Source organism: Phragmites australis, chromosome 18, assembly GCF_958298935.1.
Source record: "Phragmites australis chromosome 18, lpPhrAust1.1, whole genome shotgun sequence".
NCBI lineage: Eukaryota > Viridiplantae > Streptophyta > Magnoliopsida > Poales > Poaceae > Phragmites > Phragmites australis.
In genome coordinates, this window is record NC_084938.1 from 20,965,925 (window position 1) to 20,990,561 (window position 24,637).

The following is a 24,637-nucleotide window of genomic DNA, read 5'->3' on the forward strand; positions in this document are numbered from 1 at the left end:
AATAACATTAGCAAACCAATCAAAAGCATTCATGCACTCTAGCACATTATGACATATTTGATGCAAGAAAATAACATCAGCTAGATTTAGTAATTATACAAATTATGTCACACTATCAGCACCCAAAACTAACTAAAGAACTTAGCACTAGCGATGGTTCTGCTTCTGCTTCCAGCCCTCCATCCTCTCCTTCTAGGCCATGCTCCCGTACTTGTAGGCGATCAAATCCTTGGACGGGTCCATGGATCTTGGTTGATCCATAGGCGACTATGAATAGGAAGACAATGCACCAACGGGTCCATGGATCTCTTTCCAGGCCCGTATCAAAGACAAACTTGATCGTTCCAACTAGAAACATGTCTAGAGGTGAACAAGTAATGCAAAATGGAATCCATTACTAGAAATTTGAACATGTGGTGATGAAGCAAGCATGCACCTTGAGGAAGCATGGGACGGAGCCGACGAGCGAGCCACCGATGGCGAGGAAGGTCAAGAAGGGTAGGCGTAGATGAGCTTCTTGATCAGCGCCACCAGATCTGACCCGTACGCAATCTTGGGCAGCCCCATCAGTCGGAACTGCAACCCGCGCATGTGGTGGTGGTGGTGGTGGCCTCTAGGGCCACCTGCCCACCCTTCCTTAGCCTCCATGCCCACCCGTCGCCCCGTCCACGCTCCCGTACCCATGGGGCTCGTGCAGCGCAGCGAGAGGCCGATGACGGAGGTTGGTGAGGGGAGAGAGAGAGAGGCCAGTGAGGAAGAGAGAGAGGCAAGAGAGATAGGCCGGTGAGGGACTGAGGGGAGAGAGGTGCCGGTGAAGAGATAAGGGAGAGAGAAAGGAGATAAGCTGGACCTGAGCATGATTGAAAATCATGATGTATTAAAATTTTGAGTCGCTAAGAGTATCAGTGTTGGTTTATAATTCAAGCCAGCACCGATACTGAGTTACAAACCGACACAGATCGCTGATCGAGCACGAAAAGTTATGAACTGGCATTGATACTTCATCAGTGTCATTCTAGTCTAGCCAACACTGATGACCCGGCTCGAATGACCTGTTTTGTTGTAGTGCACTATGAAGTGGAGAGAGAAATAAACATGTAGATGTACCTTAGAAGTGTCTCTCCTACATCCACGCACGCACACACGTATGGATGCAAATTTTGTATTTTCTAGATTATTGGATCGACCCAAATCTAAAAAAATGAACTAAAAATTCACCCCACACAATTAAGTTAAGGAAAAAATGAATTAAGTGCTAATACATAACTAACCATTGGATACAATATGTGAAAAAGGGTCATAGGTGACGAGTGATAATCGTCATGGGTGACGGGTAATGCATCCGTCTCCCCGAACACGTCACTGATGACTAGTAATAAGTGACGGGTAACCTATTTACTCACCACTTATGTTAAGACAAAAATGATGGGTAACTTCTTCACCCTTCACTTATGTGTTCAGATAAGTGACGGGTGAAGAAGTTATTCGTCGCTTTTGTCTTAACATAAGTGACAGGTAAATAGTTTACCCATCACTTCTGTGTATGTTATCCTGTAGAATTGTCCTGTTTTCTGGCTGCATCCTAGAGCATATCTAGGATTTGGCAGCCATCTTCTCCTTGCAAGTAATAGCAATGCATCCAAAACCATATCGACAAACACACTTATATAAGAACTCACTTCATCACAAAATCGCAAAGTTTACAAAGTTTTGACAAATTCACCATAGAGTCACAAATATTACAAAGTTCCAATCAATTCATATTACATAAGATCTCATAACCTAGTCTTTCTATATTGCAACTCGTCGTGTGGGCTGATGATTCAGATACATGAACTCGGTGATCCGTTGTCAATTCTTCGGGAGTGCACCATCATCGAAAAGACAAACTGAAAATCCTGTATATTTAACATGTAACCAATGTCATGTGATCATGGAATTAAACTAATTACTAAAATTAGTTATGAATAATCTTGTATTGGACTTACATCGGGGGGACTTCATATCCTTTGTTCGAATCGTGAGGAGCATGTTCCACGCAACATAGAATCCGCAAGCGTTGTAGGGTGATTGTTAGTGGTACTGAGTGAAAGAAAATTTATTGTTAGATCAAAAGGAAATAAAGCAACAATAGAGAGCATTTGGTAGCATTTACCGTGAACCCGATCTTGTGTGTCAGTCTGTGGCTGTCTTTCGTGTTGTAGTTAGGATCAACTCGAATGTACTTGTCAAAATCCCTGCATAAAGAGGGATCGATTAGGGAACATTTGAATATTAGAAAAATTAAATATGTAAACTAAGTCACACAGAACTTATGCATCAAGGAGTCATTTTGCAGCATTGTAATCACGCTCTCTAGGTTTGCCTTTTCGTACTGGTCTTGATGAGTCGAGGTACCACACCAAGTTCCACTTGAGGCAAATGACCAGTAAGATCCAACGGGCACTGGTGTTGTGGGCGCTCAACAGGTAGTCCATTTTGGAATATTGTTGGATTGTCTTGACCATATATTCCAATACGTCGTTAGGGTGAAATTGGATGACCGAGATTGTATGGCCTTAGGGTCAAGAAATCCTATGAGCTCCTTGCTCTTCTTTGTTTTTTTCATCAAGTGTCTATAGATTAGGATATAATTAGATTTAAGACTTAGTGGCATTAATTGATGAATGTCTAGTTTTAAGGGACTTACAATGTGAAGATCTATAACAATGGTACATCCATGGCATCAAGGTTGAAGAGGTCGAATAAGTCATTGAAACCCACAAGGAAGTAGCCATCTTAAGTTAAGAAGTGACATCGTTTGTACTGTATGACTATAGATTGAGCACTAGTGTCTTTAGAAGTCTACATGTAGTAATTATGAAGGTCGACACATGCTTGTCCCGCTCTTGTTAGGTCATCTACCATCATCAAGGGCTTCATATATTGGAATTTCATGTTGGCACTAGTCCACGTTGCTCCAATGTCCGTGGACTTCTTTGCCGGTAGAATAGCCTTCGACCTCTTCAGTAGGTTCTTCTTAGAGCATTTCTTTTTGGCTCTGTTTTCCTTCTTCTTTAGGCTCTTTAGGGGAGACAGAATTGGATGTGGAAGCAAGGCTATCGGATGCAGAGGAGAAAGCAGTGAAGCTGGCTTCTCTAGAGAAGGAGTTGCCTTCTGTGGAAGTGAAGGGCGCGGCGGTGGTGCACTTGAAGCTCGTCTAGACAGGGATACACTGAAGGCCACGATGTCACCCCTCTTCCAGTGGATCCTTTGACAAAGCACTTCACCCAGAGTTGTGACTTCATCATTGGAGGGGAGCTCAACCACGTGATTAGTGGCATTGCTATGTACCATGTCCACCGTAACCACGGCATAGCTAACACATATCGGGATCGTATGTAAGATAGGATGTCTAGATGCACCTTGCCCCTTGCAACCTCGATGTAATATCCACCAGACCTGATTACAAGGCTGCATGGCGTGGACTTTTCTAGCAGGTCAATCGTATCCGGCTCGGTCACAGGGGCTACTGGTTGATAAACCTCCTTAGAGGCGCAGCTACTCTTCTATGCAGTTCGAGGGCTAACTTCCTCTAGGATGAAAATCTCTATTTCCTTTTATGCAAGCTACCCCATGATGTTTGCACAAACTTTCTGAATGATGTCCTGTGTCAATGCATCCACATCCTCTGTACCTGACCTCTTCCCCTTCTTGTACATTCCAAGGTCTTGGGGAAAGCTGCATTTCCAGCCTTGGGAACTGGATACACCTCGCACTCGACCTAGGTGCTCCAGGTTTTCGAGCGCCGTTGAGAGAACATCATATTCCCTGACCCCATGAAAGAACTTTGGCTAGCTTCGGTTTCCTTTTCTTTTACTTTTTCTGCAACTGACTGGGTTTCGCTGTTTTTGAATGTGATTTCCTCGCTTTCAGACAACTCACCCCTTGCATGCAAATATGATTGCGATCATCCCAAGAATTACAACTAAGGATTCTTGCGGCCTTCTCTGGCTAACTTTTCATCCTCTTCCTGCCATTTGGCTCTTTTCCCCGCGTACCTGATTGTGTCGGTCCTGTGGTTGTCCTTGTTCCTAGCCCGAAGCTGCTTCTTCTCCTTACTTTCCTTCATGAACTGCTCTGAGCTCTTCATTTGCACAAAAGTATCCTAATCTTCCTCTTTCAAGTGCTTGTAGCTCTCGAAGGGTGCCACCCCTTTAGCCCAGAACCTATTAACAAGCTTGCTCTTAAAGCTCCTATGAAGTTTTATGATCGCTTTCATTGTTGCATTGACCGTGGTGATCGTTTGACGCTCGCTCATGTTTCCAAAATACTCCTTGACAATATTATCAAACAAGTCCATCTTCGCTTCGTCGCCGAGGTCATCGAACTTAGTCTTTATTGTGACCCTCTCCCGAGCAATGAGCCCTGCGACGCTCCGGAATCTATTCAAAGCCTTTTCATCCGTAGGTAGCCCATCAACGTCGATTTCCATGACGGGAATGTTGTCCGTTGGCCACATTGTTTGTGACCTTGGCTTTTGGGCTCGTGCACAACTACCAACTATCTAGTTTGGAGAGTGCGCTTCCTGCATCTAGAGAGAAAACAACAGGAGTCGACATAAACAAAAAATATTCTTTTATTCAAGAAGTATGAAATGCATTGACTCATCTCAATACCTCTTCAGCGGGATCATATTCTGTGCTACTTGCCCGACGTTGGCTCGGAGGCTCACACAGAACAGGGCACGGGCTATGATACTAGCTTTCGATGCTATCGGAGGAGGCTACGAGTGCTGGCTTGGGCTCCTATCCGCCCCATCTTGTGTCGGGGCAGCCTCTAGTGCTAGCATCCTCTATGCTTTTGGTTTCTAAGAGGTGACAGTTTGCTTCTGCCACATGGTTTCTTAGAGGAAAGAAAAGGAATCAAGGTTAAGAACAAGATAGATTCAAAGGAGTTTCTTTTGATCAAGTATAATATAATCGTGGTACATAATAGACAGACAATGGTATATCAAAGACATAAAGGATTCCTATAATTATATTCTATTGCAAGTCTGTATCAGTTATTGTGTGAAACAAAGCTTCCTTAGATTGAGCTCAACTAATCAAAAATCAAGAAGGTGACTGGTTAGAACCAAAATGATGCTTCACCTCCCTTACACTGCTACACATTAATAGGCAAAATTCGTCTATACATGGCGGGTAATCATGGTAGTTTGATTGCATATGGGACAAGCTCAATGTGCTTAAAAGTTACTCCAAAAGGAATGTTTCTAACAAATAATAGTGATTCTTATGATAGACCCATCAGCTTTCAAGCGTAAGCTCATGAAAACACAAGAAACTAGCTAGAAACACAACAAGAAAAATCATAGATCTAATATATGCTAACTTGGGATAAAAAGACAGTAAGCGAAGCTGAGCAATAACCATCATCATGTGTACAATAAGTAATAGACAGCAGTAACATATATTGTGTAAAAGTGCTCTTAGATATTGTATAACAATTGGCCCCAGGACTATCAAAATCATGCTCCCTAATTGTTCTAGTGAATGTTTCTAAGCCTCAACTAGTGAATAGAATCTGACATAGTTCTCAAGATTTAAAGCATCATCATGTACAATGTTTCTATGCCATAACAAAGTGCACAAGCTCTGAATAGAAGCTATGAGATACTGCCGAGACAGAGATAAAACAGAATATCAATTTGCAAAATGGCAGTACAGAGAAGCTAACACACCATTGTACCAAGTATTCAATATGTTAGGCAAGCTTTGAACACATAGCAGCATAGGTCCACTGACCAAATTAACAGGTATTGCACTGGATAGCTCAGTGTACAGAACCGAATACATCCCAATAAAATTCCAAGCATACAGTATCAATCACAGAACTAGAGAAATCACAGGATAGCCAAACAACACGGGTGTCTCAGTGAACACGAACAGAACCAAAACACACCAAGCAATCTCCATATGCTAGCAATTTCTATCACAAAACTAGAGAATCCACAAGCCTATACTAGTGTACTTAGAAACATGCCCAATCTCAACACATATATTCATCATCATCGAGCAATTGGTCGTATATGAACTTGTGTTGTCTAGAACAGAAGAGGGAAACATGCCCCATCTCAACACACATATGAACTCAAAATAGACAACAACATTGATTGAATTCTACATTGTTGACAGAGGAGAGGGCGTCAATAACCTTGGGAACGGAGAAGGAGAGAAAGGAGCTATGGCCCCAGGTGGAGAGGAGAAGGAAGGAGGGGTCGTCATGAAGGAGTGGCAGCAGGAGTCATCGGGGAGGCTGGGGTCAAGGAAAGCTGCCAGATTGGGGAGGAGTCACCGAGGAGGAGCGTCAGGGAGGAATCATGGGGATGCAGTGCTCCGAGTGCGAAGACGTGGGGAGGAGAGAGCGTCAACGGTGGCCGGGTGCTTGGGGTCCATAGAGGATGTGCGTGGTGGAGGGCGCCGAGTGGCAAGCCTCTGAGAGTGGCGGGGACCAGAGGGCGGTAGGGCTGCAGTGGGCGGTGAACCCTAGCTCGGGAGAGCGGGAATGACTTAGGCAAAATGACACGAAAGAGGGCATGCGGGGACTCAGACTATATATATAATAAGATCATAGGTGACGGATGAAGAATGTCACTTATATGAAGTTACAGGTGACGGGTGGTAATATTAACCTGTCACCTATGACTTATAATAGGTGATGGGTGAATATTGTAAAAAGTGATAGGTTATATTCTTAACCCATCACCGATTAATTATAATAAGTGATGTGTTAACAATATCACCCGTCACCTATTAATATTACAAATTCAAATAACTTGAAGCCTAAAATTCAAATTTTACATTAATATTACAAATTCAAATAACTTGAAACCTAAAATTCAAATTGACATTAATATTACATATTTTATACATACAAAATCAAATTTGACATTAATATTACAAATTTGAAAAACTTCAATCCTAAAATTCAAATTTGACATTAATATTAAAAATTTAATATATATAAATTCAAATTTGACATTAATATTACAAATTTAATGTATATAAATTCAAATTTAACATAAATATTACAAATTCAAATTCATCATTTTCGTGCTTCCTTGATATGGATCCCTTCATTATGGTCAGAGCACAGGTATGGAGTTTTCTTGGTATGCGAAAGGCGTGGCACGATTGCAGTAGCAAAAGGGGGGATTTCATCGATCGATTGAACTCCTCATCAACGACGTTTTCAACTCCGATGATGCATCTTTTCCCAGTGAGAATCACATGGCGTTTCTTCTTTGTTGTGTCAGTCATATAAAAGATTTGGCGAACAACTTCAGCGAGTATGAAGGGTTTAGACTTATATTCAACATGTTTGAGATCAACGCTAGTAAATCCATACTTTTCATTAGTGATGCCCTTTGCCCCATGTACGTAATGGCACCGAAACAGGGCTACATCAAATCCCAAGTAGTTTAGCTCTTGTCATAAGCATCTATACGGACTCCACTGTTTTGATATATGCTCTTCTCATCTTAGGCAACTATGTAAAATATGTATCTATTTATATCGTACCCTTGATATGTCATAAGCAAGAATACTTTCTTTGAGTTCTTCAACCTCAAACTGCATGTGTCATCTAAGCAATGGGAGTAAGCTTTACCTTGTCTTTTGCTCTGACTTGACAAGTTACGACGTGTTGGCAGATCAATGATGGTGACGAACAACATGACGTGCAAGGTAAAGTATTCTTGCTTGTACTGATCACAAATCTCGACGCATTTCGATCAGAGTTTCTTAAGATCATCGACTAAAGGCCTGAGTACATATTTATATCATTGCTAGATTATTTCAGTCCTGATATCAAGATCGGCAACATAATGTATTTCCGCTTATTACAAAGCCAGGGTGAAATATAGAATCAATGATTCATCACTGAGTAGAATCCGTCGGGTGCATATGCGTCGTTCTTACGACCCTCCTTATACCAATATATCAATTGGGCCTTCTTTCTGTTAGCAAATAATCGCTTCATACAGGGAATTATAGGAAAATACCACACCACCTTCCTAGGAGGCCCTTTGCTTTTCTTGTCTTCATCCTTATCACCACCGTCATTTCTATGCTTATATCAATGGGTTCCACAAACACAACGTTGATCCAGCTCTACATACTCTCCATGAAACAAGATACAATCCTGCTTATATGCATGCATTTTTTCTATTTCCAGTCCTAAACAACAAATTGTCTTCTTTTCGTCATAGACGCCCACGAGCACCAAGTTCCCCTCCGGTAGCATGTCCCTTAGCAGATCCAGTAATGCTTCGAAATTCTTGTCAATCTAGCTATGGGTTGCCTTCAGCTGTAGAAGCTTTAGGTTCCCAAATATCCACGTGTACTTCTCCTTATAATTGGGATAAAGAGGTGTCTTGAAATCTCACATAAATTCGTAGAATTTAGCAAACTCATCATTATTATACTCGTCATACCGCTTGATATCCCACACCTTCTGGTCCATATTCTCCACAAAATCCTCGAGATCATTATCATTGAAACCTAATATGTCATCGTCTCTGAGATCATGATCCATATCATCGGGTGTAACTCCTTGATCCACACTGTTGGCATGGAGGCCCCGATCCATCTCTCCCTTGTTAAGGCCATCCTCACCATATTTGTTCCAGCATGTATAATTCTCTTTAAATCCATACATGATCAAGTGTGCATTGATATTATCTGATTTCGGGAACTTCTTATCATTCCTGCAATCGTGATATGGACAATACATTACCGTTTTACCATGATCTTTTATATCCACCAAAGCAGCACTCATGAAATACTTCACCCTACTTAGATACTCCGGACAAGTCTGGGTCTCAAGGTACATCTAATTTCTGTTTGCCATCTACATTGTAAAAACATTCATTCTTTATTAACAATTACCTTAATTGCGTGATTAAGCATGCGATTAAAAATTCCATATAATTACACCAGATCTGTGACATCTTGCGATAGATCGGGTAAACCAAGTATCAAATGTAATATAAATACAACTCACTTGTACTAAGATTTTAGATAAATATGCAAAATGATCGATTACAAGTCAAAGCACAGGAAATCTATCAAATAGAGGTTAGAGGAGGAGGAAAGGGGGAGATACAAACCTTCAAAGTCCTATTACCAATTCAAACTTTAAATTAACAAAATATTAGAGAGTCTCTAGTAGAACCGGAGAAAATTGTTAGATCTACTGTGCGCACACAGTAGCTAGCCAGTCTTCAACTGCTAGGCGCGTACATACACTGGTCAGATCTTATAACAGATCTAAGTCATAAGTGACGGGTGATAAGATTACCCATCACTTATGACTTTTATAAGGGACGGATTGTAATATGACCCATCACTTATTACTGGTGCAGAGAGACTCTGTCACCTATATCAAATTATAAGTGACGAGTCGTAGTATGATCCGTTACTTATGACTGGTACAGGAAGATCTATCAACTATGACTAGATCATAAATGACGGGTATAATTACTATCCATCACTAATATGATAAGTGACGAGTAGTATTATGAACCATCTCTAAAGATCTATTATCAGTGATAGATCAATATTTGTTTCTAACATGAAGTTATATAACTGTTAGAGCAAACTGTCACTAAATTGTGGGGTTTTTTTTTCAAGCAGTGATACCCACTTGTATCGACGCTGATGCATGTACTGCCACTAGCGGGGGTTCGCACCGACGCTGATGCAGGTACTGCCACGGATCACCATTGAAGCCGGGGGTTGGAGCACATAGAAGGATGACAACGATACCTAAACTACACAGCGAAGCACTACGACTCTGAAACCAGATAGCTAGGCTCTTTCTCAACATTTCATGGCAATGCAAAATGGGAAAATACATTTTCGGATCAGGCGGGTCCTGCGCCATCATTGTTTCCCACATATTTCATGATTGTCCTTTTAAATGTGTACTCAAAGTTTAGCTAGCCTCAATTAGGTGTGCCATCAACGGGTTCGAATTAGGATCCAAGACGTAGATGTTGGTGACAGGATCAGGCGATAGGAATATAAATATTGACTGGGTAAAATATATATCAACGATCAAACTTAAAAAATATATAAAGTAACAGGATATATATGTTAATTTAGAATTCTATGTCGAATCGTGATCCGAATGTACACTGTGATCAATCATGGGTGCAATTGTAATTACTGTCATGGTAAGTACTAGAAAAATAGCGACACCATCTGTCTATTGTGAACTTTATCCTGATAAGTACTCTATCCATAAATATAGGACATATTTTGTTTTAAAAAATCATTAAAAGTAAATTTCAACCGCTAATTTCTCTTACAATATGTTGCTAATTGCTACAAAATCAACATCAAATTAAAAGTACATTAAAATATGAATATATTAAAACAACTCTGATATACTAAACATATATATAATTTGATTAATTATCGATCAAAATTTATAAAATTATTATTTTTTAAATCAGATACGCCTTAGACATTCGTGGACGGATGGAGTACATCTGTTTCATCTAATAATCCAAACGATTTTCTAAAAGTAGCTAGCATCTCCAACTTCGGTTGGCAACATCTGATTAGCTTAGAATGACGGACGACTTTGACCTGAAGAGAGCGTGTATTATACTACTCCTATGAGTAGACTAGATCCACCACATTGTCCTCATGCATGCAGAACTGTTCCCCAGTTTCAACAAAGATTTTCGAACCATGTTCCGCACTTGTTACTACGCACGGGCTCCTACACCGATAGCGAGTTGACCTATGAACCTAGCGCATTCATGTCTCACGGTACGGGGCCCACCAAACAGCTCCCCCTCTCTCCAGCCATGAAGCCAGTCCCACTGGCAGTGAGTGAGAGAAGGCTTCGGCTCAGCACCTTCATTAACGTGTGATCTACTGATTAGTTTAGCTTGCAAATCAACATGATTAGAAAATGGGAGGGAGAGTTTAGCGGGGATTTGAGCCGCATGGTGATAGAATCGTAGAAGGGTTTCTTCCAAAGTCAAATTTAGGTTACCTAGTAGTACTCCCCGGTCAAAAATATTTTACATGTTACTATAATATATTTATAAAATTCAATAAATTTATTAGTTATGAAAAAAATTCGAGCCAAATCTACTATGATTTTCATGTTTTTAAACCAAATATTTTAAAAGTTATTGATACTCAAAGTTTAAAAAATTTAACCAAATCTAGTCCAAAATATTGAGTATTTGTGAGCGAAGGGAGTAAGATCCAACCAACCAGCCACCTTCTCCTAACTTGTGTCGTGCTGTGTGCTTCTATCTCTCTTCTCTTTTGTCCTTGGTTACAAAGTCCACATCACCTCAGTTATAGGAGCAACACTTGCACTAGTTTATGTCTCCCAATGCAAATGGTTTTGGTTTCGAAATATGAGCCAATCTGCCACGAGCGAGTTCAAAAATGTGCATCTTCTAACCATCCATGTCAAATTGTCAATGTCCCGGACATTATTGTAGCTGTACGCATGGTACAAGTGCACTAATTACGCAAACCTACCCTCTTGCTCGGCCATACTATCCATTAACTCGACAGGTTTTGAAATGGAATCCCCCCCCCCCTAGATCCTTCATTATACGATGGAATGGAAACAAGATGGGTCCGCTTTGGGCCTGTTTTAGATGCAGCGACGGTATCAGATTTTTCGCTCGGATTACAGTTTATTGTGTGGTTTCTACGATTCAAACAGAGCGCCTCACTGTTTTTCAAGTGCTTGAAATCAACTTATCTTTGGACCAGAGAAGTCGTTTGTTAATCGAGTACTAGCAACCCTTTACATGTTCCACACACGTAAAAACAAATTATATAAAAAATAATTGAAAAATAAAAAAACTGATGATGTACATAAATAATAATGTATTAATACTTTTTAATATAGATAGCATCTATTAATTGTAGATTTTTAAATTGATTGAAAATTTCTAAATAATTAAAAGTAGAAAAGACGAGAAATCAATTTTAATTGTATACCGTTTAATTGTATAAGATATATAGTAGTCTATCACACCTCATCTATTTTCACTTGATGTTTAATTACAAAGAAAAATCAGTTTCCTTTCGATCCATTTTTCTCCTCCTCGGCACCTTCTACCTCCTCCCCTCCATTTTTCTCTCCCCACATTAAGGATCCATCTCTCTCCCCATACATTGGCCTCTCTCTCTCTCTCTCTCTCTCTCTCTCCAAACCACATCTGTTCAAGTTGTGTCCCAATTAACTCTGCCTTAGTTCCTCTGTTCCTTCTTTGCAAAGATCAAGCTCAAAGTTCCAGTGATGATCTCCTCCTCCTCGACTTCTGTCTCCATCTCAAGAAGAAGAGGAGGCAGACAAGAAGACGACGCGAGATTTAGGCGGCACCCCCACCATTGTTGCTGACCACCTCCAAATTGTCTTCTTCCTCCGGCTGCCTAGCTCTCGAGATCGAGTCAGGCGTCCCCGTTCCCTCGCGCCATGAGCCACTACACCATGCATGCAGCCATCAACTACGCCGCGCTGCCCCCCACGTCGCCATTGCAGCTCCCCTTCCCGTACATTCCGCCGCCTCCGCCTCCGCCTCCGCCGTTATTGCTCCCGCTTCTGTCGCCATCGCCGCCGCCGCCGGCCGTGGCTGCCTCTGACACGAGCTTCCCGAGCAGGATCAGCCCCAGCGTCCTCCTCATCATCCTGATCTTGGCCGTCATCTTCTTCGTCTCCGGCCTCCTGCACCTCCTCGTCCGGTTCCTGCTCCGCCCGGCGCCGCGCGACCCCGGCGACGCGTACGGGGGTGACGCGCACGCCACCGCCTTCCAGGGGCAGCTCCAGCAGCTGTTCCACCTCCACGACGCCGGTGTCGACCAGTCTTTCATCGACGCACTGCCGGTGTTCCTATACGGCGCCGTCGTCGGCGTTGCCGGAGGAAAGGACCCCTTCGACTGCGCGGTCTGCCTCTGCGAGTTCGCGGACGACGACCGCCTCCGCCTCCTCCCCAAGTGCAGCCACGCCTTCCACGTCGACTGCATCGACACGTGGCTGCTGTCCCACTCCACCTGCCCGCTCTGCCGCAGCAGCCTCCTCGCCGACTTCTCACCTTACGGCGGCGGTTGCAGCCAGCTGGTGTTCGTCCTCGAGTCCGGTTCCGAGGGCTCCGTCTCTGATCGCCTCGACGCGGCGTCCTCTGCCCGCCTCAGCTTCGTCATGGAGCAAGAGGAAGCAGGGCAGGACCGGAAGTACGGCGCAGAGGCCGCGGAGAAGAAGGACGAGGTGGTCGTCCCCGTCAAGCTCGGCAAGTTCAGAAGCCAGGTCCCGACCGAAGTAGGCGGCGCCGGCAGCGGAGGCTGCAGCGCCAACCCTGACCAGGAGGTCAGGCGGTGCTACTCCATGGGGACCTACGAGTACGTCATGGACGAGAGCTCCCTGCTCCGCGTCGCCGTGAAGCCGCCGGACAAGAAGCGGTCTGCGACGCGCATGCCGGGGCACCGCGTCGCCATGTCGGAGTGCGACTGCCACTCCAAGCGGGAAGGCTTCCGCGGCTTCGACGCGCTGCCTAAGCAGCCGCTGCCGTCGAAGGCCGCGGTGGACAAGAGGGAAAGCTTCTCTTTCTCCAAGATATGGATGCGAGGCGGGCCGAGGAGGAAGGACGGTGCCATCGCCGCCCCGTCATGCTCGACCTCGCGCCGCGTATCCTCGTTCCGCCTCTCCTCGGCGCTCCAGCGCACGGCGAGCGACGTCGGGGTGGCGGCCGTTGTCCCGAAGCGCCGAGCGGACGTGGTGAGCCCCGTCACCGAGTCCGAGTACAACGTGTCGGCGTGGGACAAGAGCGCGAGCGGGAGCGTCGTGGACTGGGACCTCGAGTCCGCGGGCGGCGGCAACGGCCACTGCCTCAGCTCTAGGGCAGATGAGGCGCCGTCGTTCGCCCGGCGGACGCTGCTCTGGATCAGAGGTCACCTGTGAAGCGAAGCGAAGCAGAGTCCTCGGCTCGGCTCCTCCTACCTCCTAGCTTATCTTGCATCGATCAGCTGGTTCTTCCTCCTCTGCTTCCTGTGTATGCATGCGCATGGTTTGTGTTGATACGGGGTTAAAAAGGATTACTGCTCAAGATTTCCCTGATGTTTTTACGGAACATTTCACAATTGTGTGTAATAGACTAGCTGTACTTGCTTTGATTTTTACTGTACATTCAACATTGCTTCAGTAAGGTTTCTTCAGGGTAATTTCTGAATTGAAAATCTGAAATTGCAGAAGGCTAATACATTTAGCTGGGAGGAAACGATCGTAGATTTGAAACAAAAGTGAGCTAAATTTCTAAGTTAGACAAAATGGATCCAAACATTGTCTTTGCACTAAATCCAACACAAGAATGTCAACTTACATGACAATTCAAGCAATTTCCCTACTCAGAATGTTTCCATTCATCTTGTTTCTCTGAACTGGAGCACTTGCTCTGGATCTGGTCGAGCAGAAATTTGAAAACCAGAATTCGAGCTCCTTGCATCTCATTTATTCCTTGCCTTGATCAATTGAGCAACTCGCTGCTGCGCATCATTGCAGCCTTGAATGCATGAGCCAGTTAGTAGGTGTCCACATTTATGTTACTTCTCCATAACCTCTTGGCTTGTAACGAGTAAATATGTCCACTGTTTGGATTGTTCATTGGTGCCCATCAACCGACCGAGGAAATTCATTTGAAAGATGATCAGAATTATATGTGATAAAAAAGGAAATAATTTGTCTAAACTATTTGAAAGATTTCGATTGTTTCAGAGATTCATTTGAAAAAAAAGATGATCGACATCTCCATAAAAAAGAAGATGATAAACTAGAAATTATATGTCAAAAGATTATCGACATCTTTTTAGTTTTTGCATTGTATTGTACAGCGCAGAAACGTTATTTTATTTCACGAGAAAAAACAAACGAAAGTATTTCTACTGGTGCAAGTTGCTTCATATTATTTTAGGGGGATACTTTTGGGTTAGGAATCCTTAAACATGCATAGCTTGAGATAATTACACCATGGGTCAATGCGTGCACTATAAGAAAAATAGATAGTTGACCTATCGGCAACCATCAAAAGAATAAATTTAGGGGCCGTTTACTTGATGAAGGAGCCGTTTGATTGTCGTGTTTTTTTATAAAAAAAAAACCTTGGTAATCGGGATGTGCTGATTGGGCAACCGGAGCTATGTGGTTGATCTTACATTTTTACTATTGCCCCAAGTCTGAAGTCTCTCACTCAAGCAATAGTTAACCTCTCAATGTAAAGAAAAGAAAACTTTGGATTCGCTATAGAACATGTGACAATACTTAGGGTCAAATAGCTGAATTTTTCATCATTAAATCTTATATTTATGCTTAACGTTCTTCTATCGTGACCACCTTCAACAAGTCTAGCATGTTAGGACGGGTATATAGCTAGGAGGGAGAGATGTGGAGCCATCTCTCAGTGTGGTAGTGGAGGTGTGCGGATAAGACATTACTTATCAGGTTCAATTTCTTGCAATTAACATAGGTAAGTGTTTTTATCAGTTTTTATTTATAAGTATGTGATTAGAGGCACGCTCATAGGTATATGAGTATAGTGTATCGTCTATATAATTGCAGAAATAAAAGGGGAGGAAGGGGAGACAATGGTCAATAAAAGATGTATTAATAGATTCGTATTTCGTATATCTTTTAATAGGATATTAGTCTCGTAGCAATTCATAATATATTGTAAGAAAAATTAATTATCAAATACATTTTAAAAGATTTTCTAAAATCCTAATACACCGTGTAAAAAGAAAAGAGTGAGTATTTGTTTAGTTTTGATTTTTTCCCATTATCCCCAACTACGTTTCTACGGTGTTTTCGATGCTATGAGGCTTCAACGCTATGGATGCGGCTTGACGATTCCTTTCGGTGCCAAATAATGGCGCAATGGCAGTACGGAGCGTTTGCGGTTTTACCTCAGAAAAGAAAAGAACAACACAAAAGCGTTGGTGAAACCAACAACATCGTGTAACCATCGTACAGATAACCGCCACAATCACATCCTTGTCGCGCGATCACCAGCGGGATTGTAGATGGTTAATCGATCCGTGGCACGCTTGTTAGCCTGTTAACATCTGAAGAACCTTCCGTTCAAAAAAAAACATCTGAAGAACCTTCAAAACAGACTCACGCGTATCGGGATCAGGATTAATAAATTCGTCAGTTACAATTCAAAATTCATGGTAACCGATCTTATTGCTCTATTCCGATAATATAAACCGATCAGTTATCAAATTTGAATTAAAAATTAAAAATATCAGAAAAAATTCTAAAAATTAGAGACAATTCTAAGAACTTCTGTGAAAAAATTTAAAAAAATAATGTCATTTGCATCATATTCTATAAAGAGGAAGTTTGAAGAAAAAAAAACTTGAAGCGCGCAGCTTATTTATTAACTCATATTAAGAAACATCTTATCATACAAACATATATTTTTCTTCTATATGGTGTATCTTAAGAGAACCTTTAAAATTAGTTTTACTTCAGTTAGAGTTTTATTCATTTTTCTATGATTTTTGCAAAGTTTAGAAGCATAAAATGAATATATTAAGAAATAGTACTGTAATTAACTTTTTAATGTCTACCATTATTTTTCCTACATAAAGTATAGTACAAATAAACTCATTAAAGTGGCTTCACTATTTTTTAGGTGTGATGGGTTAGTTATGAATCAATCTAGTTGCAACACATTTATATGAGTTCATGCATTTTTAAAAGATATAAGATCATGTAAGAAGACTAACAAAATTGGTTTCATAATTTTTGGATTAGCAAAGAGTAAACTATGTATTTAAATTGATTTAGCAAATATATTTTCTCACAAAAAATATTCAACTTTTTTATGAGTATAAATACTTTTATCATGTAGATCATGTTACAAGAAAAACAACAAAATTTCTTTCACTTAATTTCAAACTCAGATGAATTAGTTATTAATTTTACAAGGTTGAGCTATTTTATTTAATTTTATTTTAACATCATTTAAATTCGAGAAAACCGCTCGATAAATCGCTAAAACCGAACGGTTAACAACAAAGCCTAGCGGTTACCGACAATGCGGAAAATTTGGAAAATAAATCGGCGAAACCTATTACCGAGCGGTTACCGTTCGGTCGATTGGTCCGAATTCTCACCTAATTTCAAATTTGACCGAGTGAATTTGAGAGAATTCTCACCGAATTTCTAACGGTTATCGCGATAACCGTGATTTTTTAGCTACCACAGGGTCTCGATTTTCGTGCTCCAAACTATTTTATAAACCTTGATCCAGATGCAACTAGTCACCCGTCACCAGGAATTTTTTATTTTTATATATTTTAAATAAAAAATTATAAATATATACATCTATTTTAAAAAATTACAAATTTAGCCTCCTATCGTCCATATAACGGATGGCAAGTTTAAAAATAAAAAAATATTATGTTCTAATGTTTTCAAAATTAAAACACTATTGAAATAGCCACGAAAAATTTTGCAAAATTTTTGTAGTTTAGAGATGCTATCATCTAGCTCTTCAAAACTTTTCAGACAAAAATACTTTTACAATGAGAAATAAAAAGACAAATTTCAGAGATCTTGAAATTTGCTTTGTTTTTCTCATTGCGCAAGTAATTATTTGAGTTGAATTTTTTTAAGCTAGATGATAGCATCGTCTACACCACATAATTTTTTCAAAATTTTTTATGACCATTTTAATAGTATTTTGAATTTTGAGAGCATTAGGATGTAATATATTTTTTATTTTTAAACATATCGCCCCTCCAATGGCGATAGGAGTTTAGGTATGCAAATTTTCAAAATAGGCACTTATATTTGTAATCTTTATTTAAAAATATAAAAAAAACTTTTAGTCGCCAGTGCTCATGGGCCACGAGGCAAGACTTTCACAGGCTAGACGAGTTAAGGTTCTCGAGCTAGTTGGGCATGCGCTATTGCAGGCAGACAGGCACTATGTGTAGTCGGGTTTCACGATCGAGTGCTGCAACTACGACGTAAATAAACAACCTGTTTCTGTTAGCATCTGATTGTGGTTTTTAAAAAGCAAAAGTAATATTTACTATTATAGAAGCCTGAAAAGTCTGAAGCAAGTTTGTATATATTTGTACTACAAGGAGATTTTTGGAGAAGCCACAACTTGTAGAAGCACAAATAAATAGGGCTTAATTTCGATGTAGGGTGTTCATTTTCATATGTTTGTGTGGTGGCGATCTTCATCTAGGCGCCAGTGTTCGTAGGCTGTAGATTGCGACGACTATTAGGGTTTTTCACTAGAAACGTTTATGTTGGCGAGAATAAGTCATGCAACTGATTGATTGATTTCTCAAGGTACACGGGTTACGCAAACATATATAGCCGATCTAGGCTGGTGTGAACACGAGGCCGGTGTGAATATGAGGCTAGTGTGAACACAACATCTATCTAACACACCCTCGCAGTTTGATTGCCTACTCACAGACGTTTAGATTGGACCGAAACTCAGTAAAGATATACGTAGGCAATCCCTTGGTGAAGATGTCGATGTATTGTGATAATGTTAGGATGTGAAGCACACGAAGATCTCCGATGGCGATGCGCCCCTAAACGAAGTGAAGGTCAATCTCGACGTGCTTGGTGTGCTGATGCTACACTAGATTGGCCGAGAGATAGATTGCACTGATGTTGTCATAGTAGACAAGTGTAGCACGTCGTGGCAAGGTATGGAGCTCCTGAAGAAGCTAGCATGGCCAGGAGGCCTCTATCACAACATTGGTGACAACCCTATACTTAGCCTTAGCATTAGAATGAGACACCATGTTCTGGCGCTTAGAGGACCAGGAGATGAGGTTGTCGCCAAGGAACATAGCATAGCTCGAGGTGGACTTGCGGGTGTCTGGGCAACCTGCCCAGTCAGCGTTAGAGTAGACAATGAGCTCTGTTAGAGAGGACTGATGTAGAAGAAGGCCATGATCCAATGTGCCACGAATATAGTGGAGAATGTGCTTCAGTGCAGTGAGATGGGACTCCCTCAGGTCATGCATGTGGAGACAAACCTATTGTACAACATCAACAATATCTGGGTGAGTGAATGTGAGATACTGCAGATTGCCGGTGAGACTACGGTACTGGGTTGGATCGGTCACAGGCGGGCCACCAAAAGATACATTGGAGTGAGTGTCCATAGGAGTACTGGAAGGCTTGTAATCAGACATACCGGCACGCTCCAAGATATCTAACATGTACTGGTACTGGGAGAGAAAGATCCCATTAGTACGGCAGTGAACAGCAATGCCCAGAAAATGATGTAGCTGACCAAGATCTTTCATAGAAAATTTCCGTTGTAATGCACAGATGACCCGACGAAGGAGCCCAACTGAAGATACTGTGAGAACAATATCATCCATATATAGGAGCATGTACACTGTGTCGATGCCGCAATGATAAATTAAGAGAGAGGTATCCGATTTAGCTTTAAGAAAACCAAGGGAGACGAGGTAGGAAGCAAATCGATTGTACCATGCACGGGGAGCCTACTTCAGTCCATAAAGGGATTTATTGAGGTAGCAAATAAAATCCGGGTGAGCGCTATCAACAAAACCGATCGGCTGAGAGTAGTAGATAGTCTCAGTCAAGGTGCCATGAAGGAACACATTCTTCACATCCAGTTGATGAATAGGCCAATCCCGAGAGAGTGCGAGGGAGAGGACCGTCCGAATTATGGCAGGCTTAACAACAAGACTGAAAGTCTCATTAAAATCCACACCAGGATACTATGTGAAATCATGGAGAACACAATGCGCCTTATACCTATCAAGTGTGCCATCAGACTTCAGCTTGTGAAAAAAATTCACTTTCCAGCGAATATTTCTGCAAGACGACGCGGCATGAGTTCCCATGTATTATAGGCCAGAAGCGCTGCATATTCCTCCTCTATGGCAGCATGCCAGTGAGGATCAATGAGAGCTGTCTAATAAGTCTTGAAAATCAAGGACAAAGTGTCAACATTTAGGTTGAGGCATTGTACAGGCTGACGGGAACCCTGCTTGCCACACGTGACCATTGTGTGTGAGTTGTCCATAAGCGGCATGGGAACAACGCCATTAGGTAAGGTGGCCAGTAGAGCCGGGGTGGTAGGCACGACTGGATTTGCTGCAGGCGTGGCTAGGGCAGCAGTCGAAGTGGCAGGGGTACCCATGAGGATGTCACAGTGGACGTCGTGAGGAGGACGCCCCCGCACCGATAACGAGGGAGCCTGCTGAAGAGGGCAGCCACTGGAGCAGGGTGCGAGTGGTGACACGGCGAGTGCCAGGGGCCCAGCCTCGTGCATGGCAGGTGTGTTAGCGGGCGGCGAGGGGGAACGAGCACAAGGCGGAGCCACGACCGGGGCTGTAGAACCTGCACGAGGAGCAACACATGGTGGGAAAATAGGTTCAGGCACGAACTGATAATATGAAAAAAAAAAATCAAGCTCATTAGGGGTTAGTGCAGAAATCGACTCGGAGAAGGGAAACAATGTCTCATCAAAGATGACATGATGGGAAATAATGGCCCAATTGAGGAACGATCAAGACACCGATAGCCCTTATGATCGAAAAAATAAACGAGGAAAGCACACATAGTGGAGTGAGGAGGCAACTTATGAGGCGTTGTGGCGGACAAGTTGAGATAGCACTTACAACCAAACACACCAAGATGGGAATAGGATGGGTGTTTTAGCTTGAAGTGCAAAAAATGGGGTGGCTGCATTTAGTGTAGTGGTGGGGTGGCGTTGAGGAGATATGTGGCAGTGTGGAGTCCCTCAACACAATAGAAGGGGGGAATACTTGCTTGAAAGAAGAGTGAACGCATGATGTTGTTGATGGAACGAATGGTGTGTTCAGCCTTACCATTCTGCTGTGAGGTGTAGGGGTAGGACATGCGGAGAGCAACACCTTTAGTGAGGAAGAACGTGTGAGCAGTAAGAACCCACGACCGTTGTCACATTGGACGCTCTTGATTTAACTACCAAACTGAGTAGCCACATACAAAAATAAGTTAGAAAACATGGAAAATGTGTCAGACTTGAGGCGTAATGGAAACACCCAAATAAAGTTAGAACAATCATCCAGAATTACTAGATAGTATTTGTAACCAGAGACACTATCAACTGGAAAAGTTCAAAGATCACAGTGTACTAAATCAAAATTCTGGAGAGCACGAGAGGATGAAGTGGCAAACAATAGGCGTGTACATGACGACCAAGTTGACAAGCATGGAAAATGTTGTCACTAGCACCTTTGTTACACACTATAGCAGAAGTATTAGCAAGTCTAGAGAGAGCCTCGTGCCCAGGGTGACCAAGGCGATGGTGCTAGAGGGAACTGCGGGCATCGGTGAGGAGGGCACAAGGCAGTGATGCGACGAAAGGCAGATGGAATGCTCCAGAGCTATTGCACTTGGAGATCATGTTCCTGGAATGAAGATCCTTCACAGAAAAGCTAGTGGGGTCAAACTCAACAAAACAATTGTTATCGGTGGTGAACTGACGAACAGACACAATATTTTTAATAATGTTAGGTGTAACTAGAACATTATTAATATGAAAGGGGCCGAGAAGCACAGTCGAACTGGTGGAGCTGACAGGCAATAAGGACTCATTATCGACAACGATGGATGAAGGAGATGATGAACAAGGAAGGATGGAGGAGAGATTACTAGCATCCGACGTCATGTGGGAGGTGGCATCAGAATCCATGCACCAATCATCATGTGCCATGGGGATGAGTGCCATGGTGTGGAATGTGTTCACCAAACACATTGTTCCTAGATGGGTTACGGACCAAGAGTAACAAGGTACGCGTCATGACTAACGAGTGGTACCCGGGTGGTAGCTGCTAGTACGATGGAGGCAGCAGATGGCTGGGCATTACGTGCGCTGTCGTGAGGGCTTGCTGCGGGCCGACAGCATGTGGGCTGGCGCATGCGAAAGAGAACCACCGGGAATGCAAGGCATCAGCCCGGGCCACATCTGGATGGTCCTAGTACACGGATTGTAGAATGAGGGCCACCTAGATGGGTTTGACGTGGTGGTGCCACCGGAGGACTTGGATGTGCCGCTCCGGCCACAGTTGTTGCTATTGTTGCAGCCATGATGGTGACGGTTAGAGTTGCCACCAATAGTGCCACCGAAGGGGGCCGTAGCAGGGGGTGGTTGGCTGATGTGCTACCGGCGCCAATGGTGCCCTCGCCAGAAGAGGAACCGCTGTCGCTGCCCCAATTGTCAGGGGTGATGGGGAACGGGTAGGCTACGTTAGCATAAAACAATTTTTCTACCACATTCGACCATAAAACTATGCTAGTTGAAGATTATAGATCGTTACGACTGAACGTGCGGCGTAGCGGGAGAAGAGTTAGAGTAGACCGATTCAACATCGTATGCGTCAATGTAGAGAAGATAGCTTCATTGACCAGCTCCGAGTGGGTGCGTCGCTGTCCTCAACCATTTTCGAGTAGCAATCGCGCTCCTTGACCAGCTCTGAGCAGCAGTCACACTCCTCGACTAGCTCCGAGCATGACCACCTTTGAGCACGACCAGCTCCGAGCACGACTAGATTCAAGCAGCAGTCATGCTCTTTGACTACTCCAAGCATGACCAGATTCGAGCAAGACGCAGCCATGTTTGGGGGATCAAGTGGAAGGTTGTGGCTAAGGTTTTCCCAGAGTCACATAGTCATTCGCCCTCAGGCCTCTCCTTATATAGAGCTCACTAATTGGTTGTCACGTTAGAAGCCCTTTAGGACTCTAACTCCTCATGGATCATAATTCAATGAAACTCATATACGAATCCAATTCATATATTTTGTTCTAACCCAGTAAGTGTGTGACCCATTAGGTTCATGTACAAACGGCTACGACTCGAAAATCCTTTTTGAACTAAAATCAATAGCGGTCCCTAGCAGGATATGTTAACTTCTGAGTGTACACAAAGATCATATCGGTTGAACCTTGATATACACATACACTGATCCATTTGCCTCACAATATCAGTCAAGCTCAAGGTGAGATATGTGCCACCCTTTGTGATGGCTCGACTATTCACTCAATCATGTCGTGGATTATCAAAACTATAATTAACTCTTTAATCACATTGGCATGGTCATGCACTTTCTTATCCAATGACATTGAGGGGCCTAGAGATATCTCTCCTATTATCAAGGAGGGGCAAATTCCATCTTGATTTCTCATACCCCATGACCTATTTCATGGAAAACTCAAAAGACTACCCAGTTACGGTGTAGCGTTTGGCAGCCCCCAAAGTATGTCACTACACATTCTGGGAATCAATGATGATCTCAGGTCTAAGGATCCTATATGTACACAATTTGAGATAACAACTGATGACATATCATAAATAATAATCCTAGCAGTATCTCAAGGTGGGTCTATCCAACATCATGTTCTCTAACATAAATATCCACATTATTGATTCGGTATCTCTATACCTATGATCCGTAAAAAGTGATCATCAATCAATATATGCGTTGGCCTTATGAATCATCACAATGATATGTGACCAATGATCAACTTAGAATAACATCATGATATAAACAAAGAGTTTCACGAACAAGTCATATACTTGCTAATCAATGTAAATGATTGTCATTCTTAGAATGACACATTATTCAGAACTGCATAAACATATACGTTATACAATCATCTCTATGATTGCCTCTAGGGCATATCACTATCAAGGGGTTGTGGCGGCGACGAGAGCTGTGGGAGGTGTTGCGGGTTGCGACGTCATGGTGATATCCTCGAGAAGAAGGTTTGAGCGCACCTCAAGGAAGGTGGGAGCGGACGTTGATGCTTGAGGAGGGCGCCCATTTAGGAAAATCACTCGTTCAAGCCGCGAAGGATAGCAAGGACGAGGGTGCGGTCAGGGATGGCTTGGTCAAGGTCGCCAAGGGTGTCGGCCATGGCCTTGAGCTTGCGGCAGTAAGTGGAGACGTCAAGGTCACCCTGCACATAATTTTTAAACTTGGCGTCGAGACCGAGCCATATGTTGCGTGCGGTGGTGTCATGAGCCATGACGATCTCGACGAGCTCGGTGCTGATGGTGTCGTAAAGCCAAGAGATGACGACATAGTTCATGCAACACCAGTTGGCGGAGTCACGGCGTGTCTCATCGGGGAGTACGTGCGTAGAGATCAAGTACTTACCGAGAGTGATGAGGAAGAGGTTGCGCCACTTGCTGTAGTTAGGTGAGGTGAGGTCGAGGACAGCTAGGATTAGAGCCCGGATGTTCTGAACGGCGATGGCTTAAGCATGGAGGTTGGAGATCACGACGACCTCATGGAAAAGGAGTGTGCGGTCAAGGTCCCAAGCGTGCGCGGCGGCCTCGACACGCTTGCGCTCGGCCTCGCCGACGCGAACCCAAGTGTCCACCTCCTCTCGCTCATGGGCGGTCGTGTCGTCATGCTCACGAAGGATGACGAGTTTGTGCTCACGGGCGGTGACCTCCTCACGCTTGCGAGCGGTGGCCTCGTCCTGCTGCGCACATGAGGTCGGTCGCGGAGGGGAGTGGTGGCTGGCCACCAGCCAGAGAGGAGAAGAGCCGTCC

At 43.1% G+C, this 24,637-nt stretch overlaps 1 protein-coding gene across 1 annotated transcript; it reads left to right on the forward strand.

The window, feature by feature from the left end:
• The first annotated feature begins 12,122 nt into the window (after nt 1-12,122).
• Nucleotides 12,123-14,201, forward strand: LOC133898315 (putative RING-H2 finger protein ATL49). The gene has a single exon (XM_062338964.1). It carries the CDS (start codon nt 12,505-12,507, stop codon nt 13,981-13,983), a length of 1,479 nt encoding a protein of 492 aa, XP_062194948.1. The 5' UTR covers nt 12,123-12,504; the 3' UTR covers nt 13,984-14,201.
• The last annotated feature ends 10,436 nt before the right edge of the window (nt 14,202-24,637 follow it).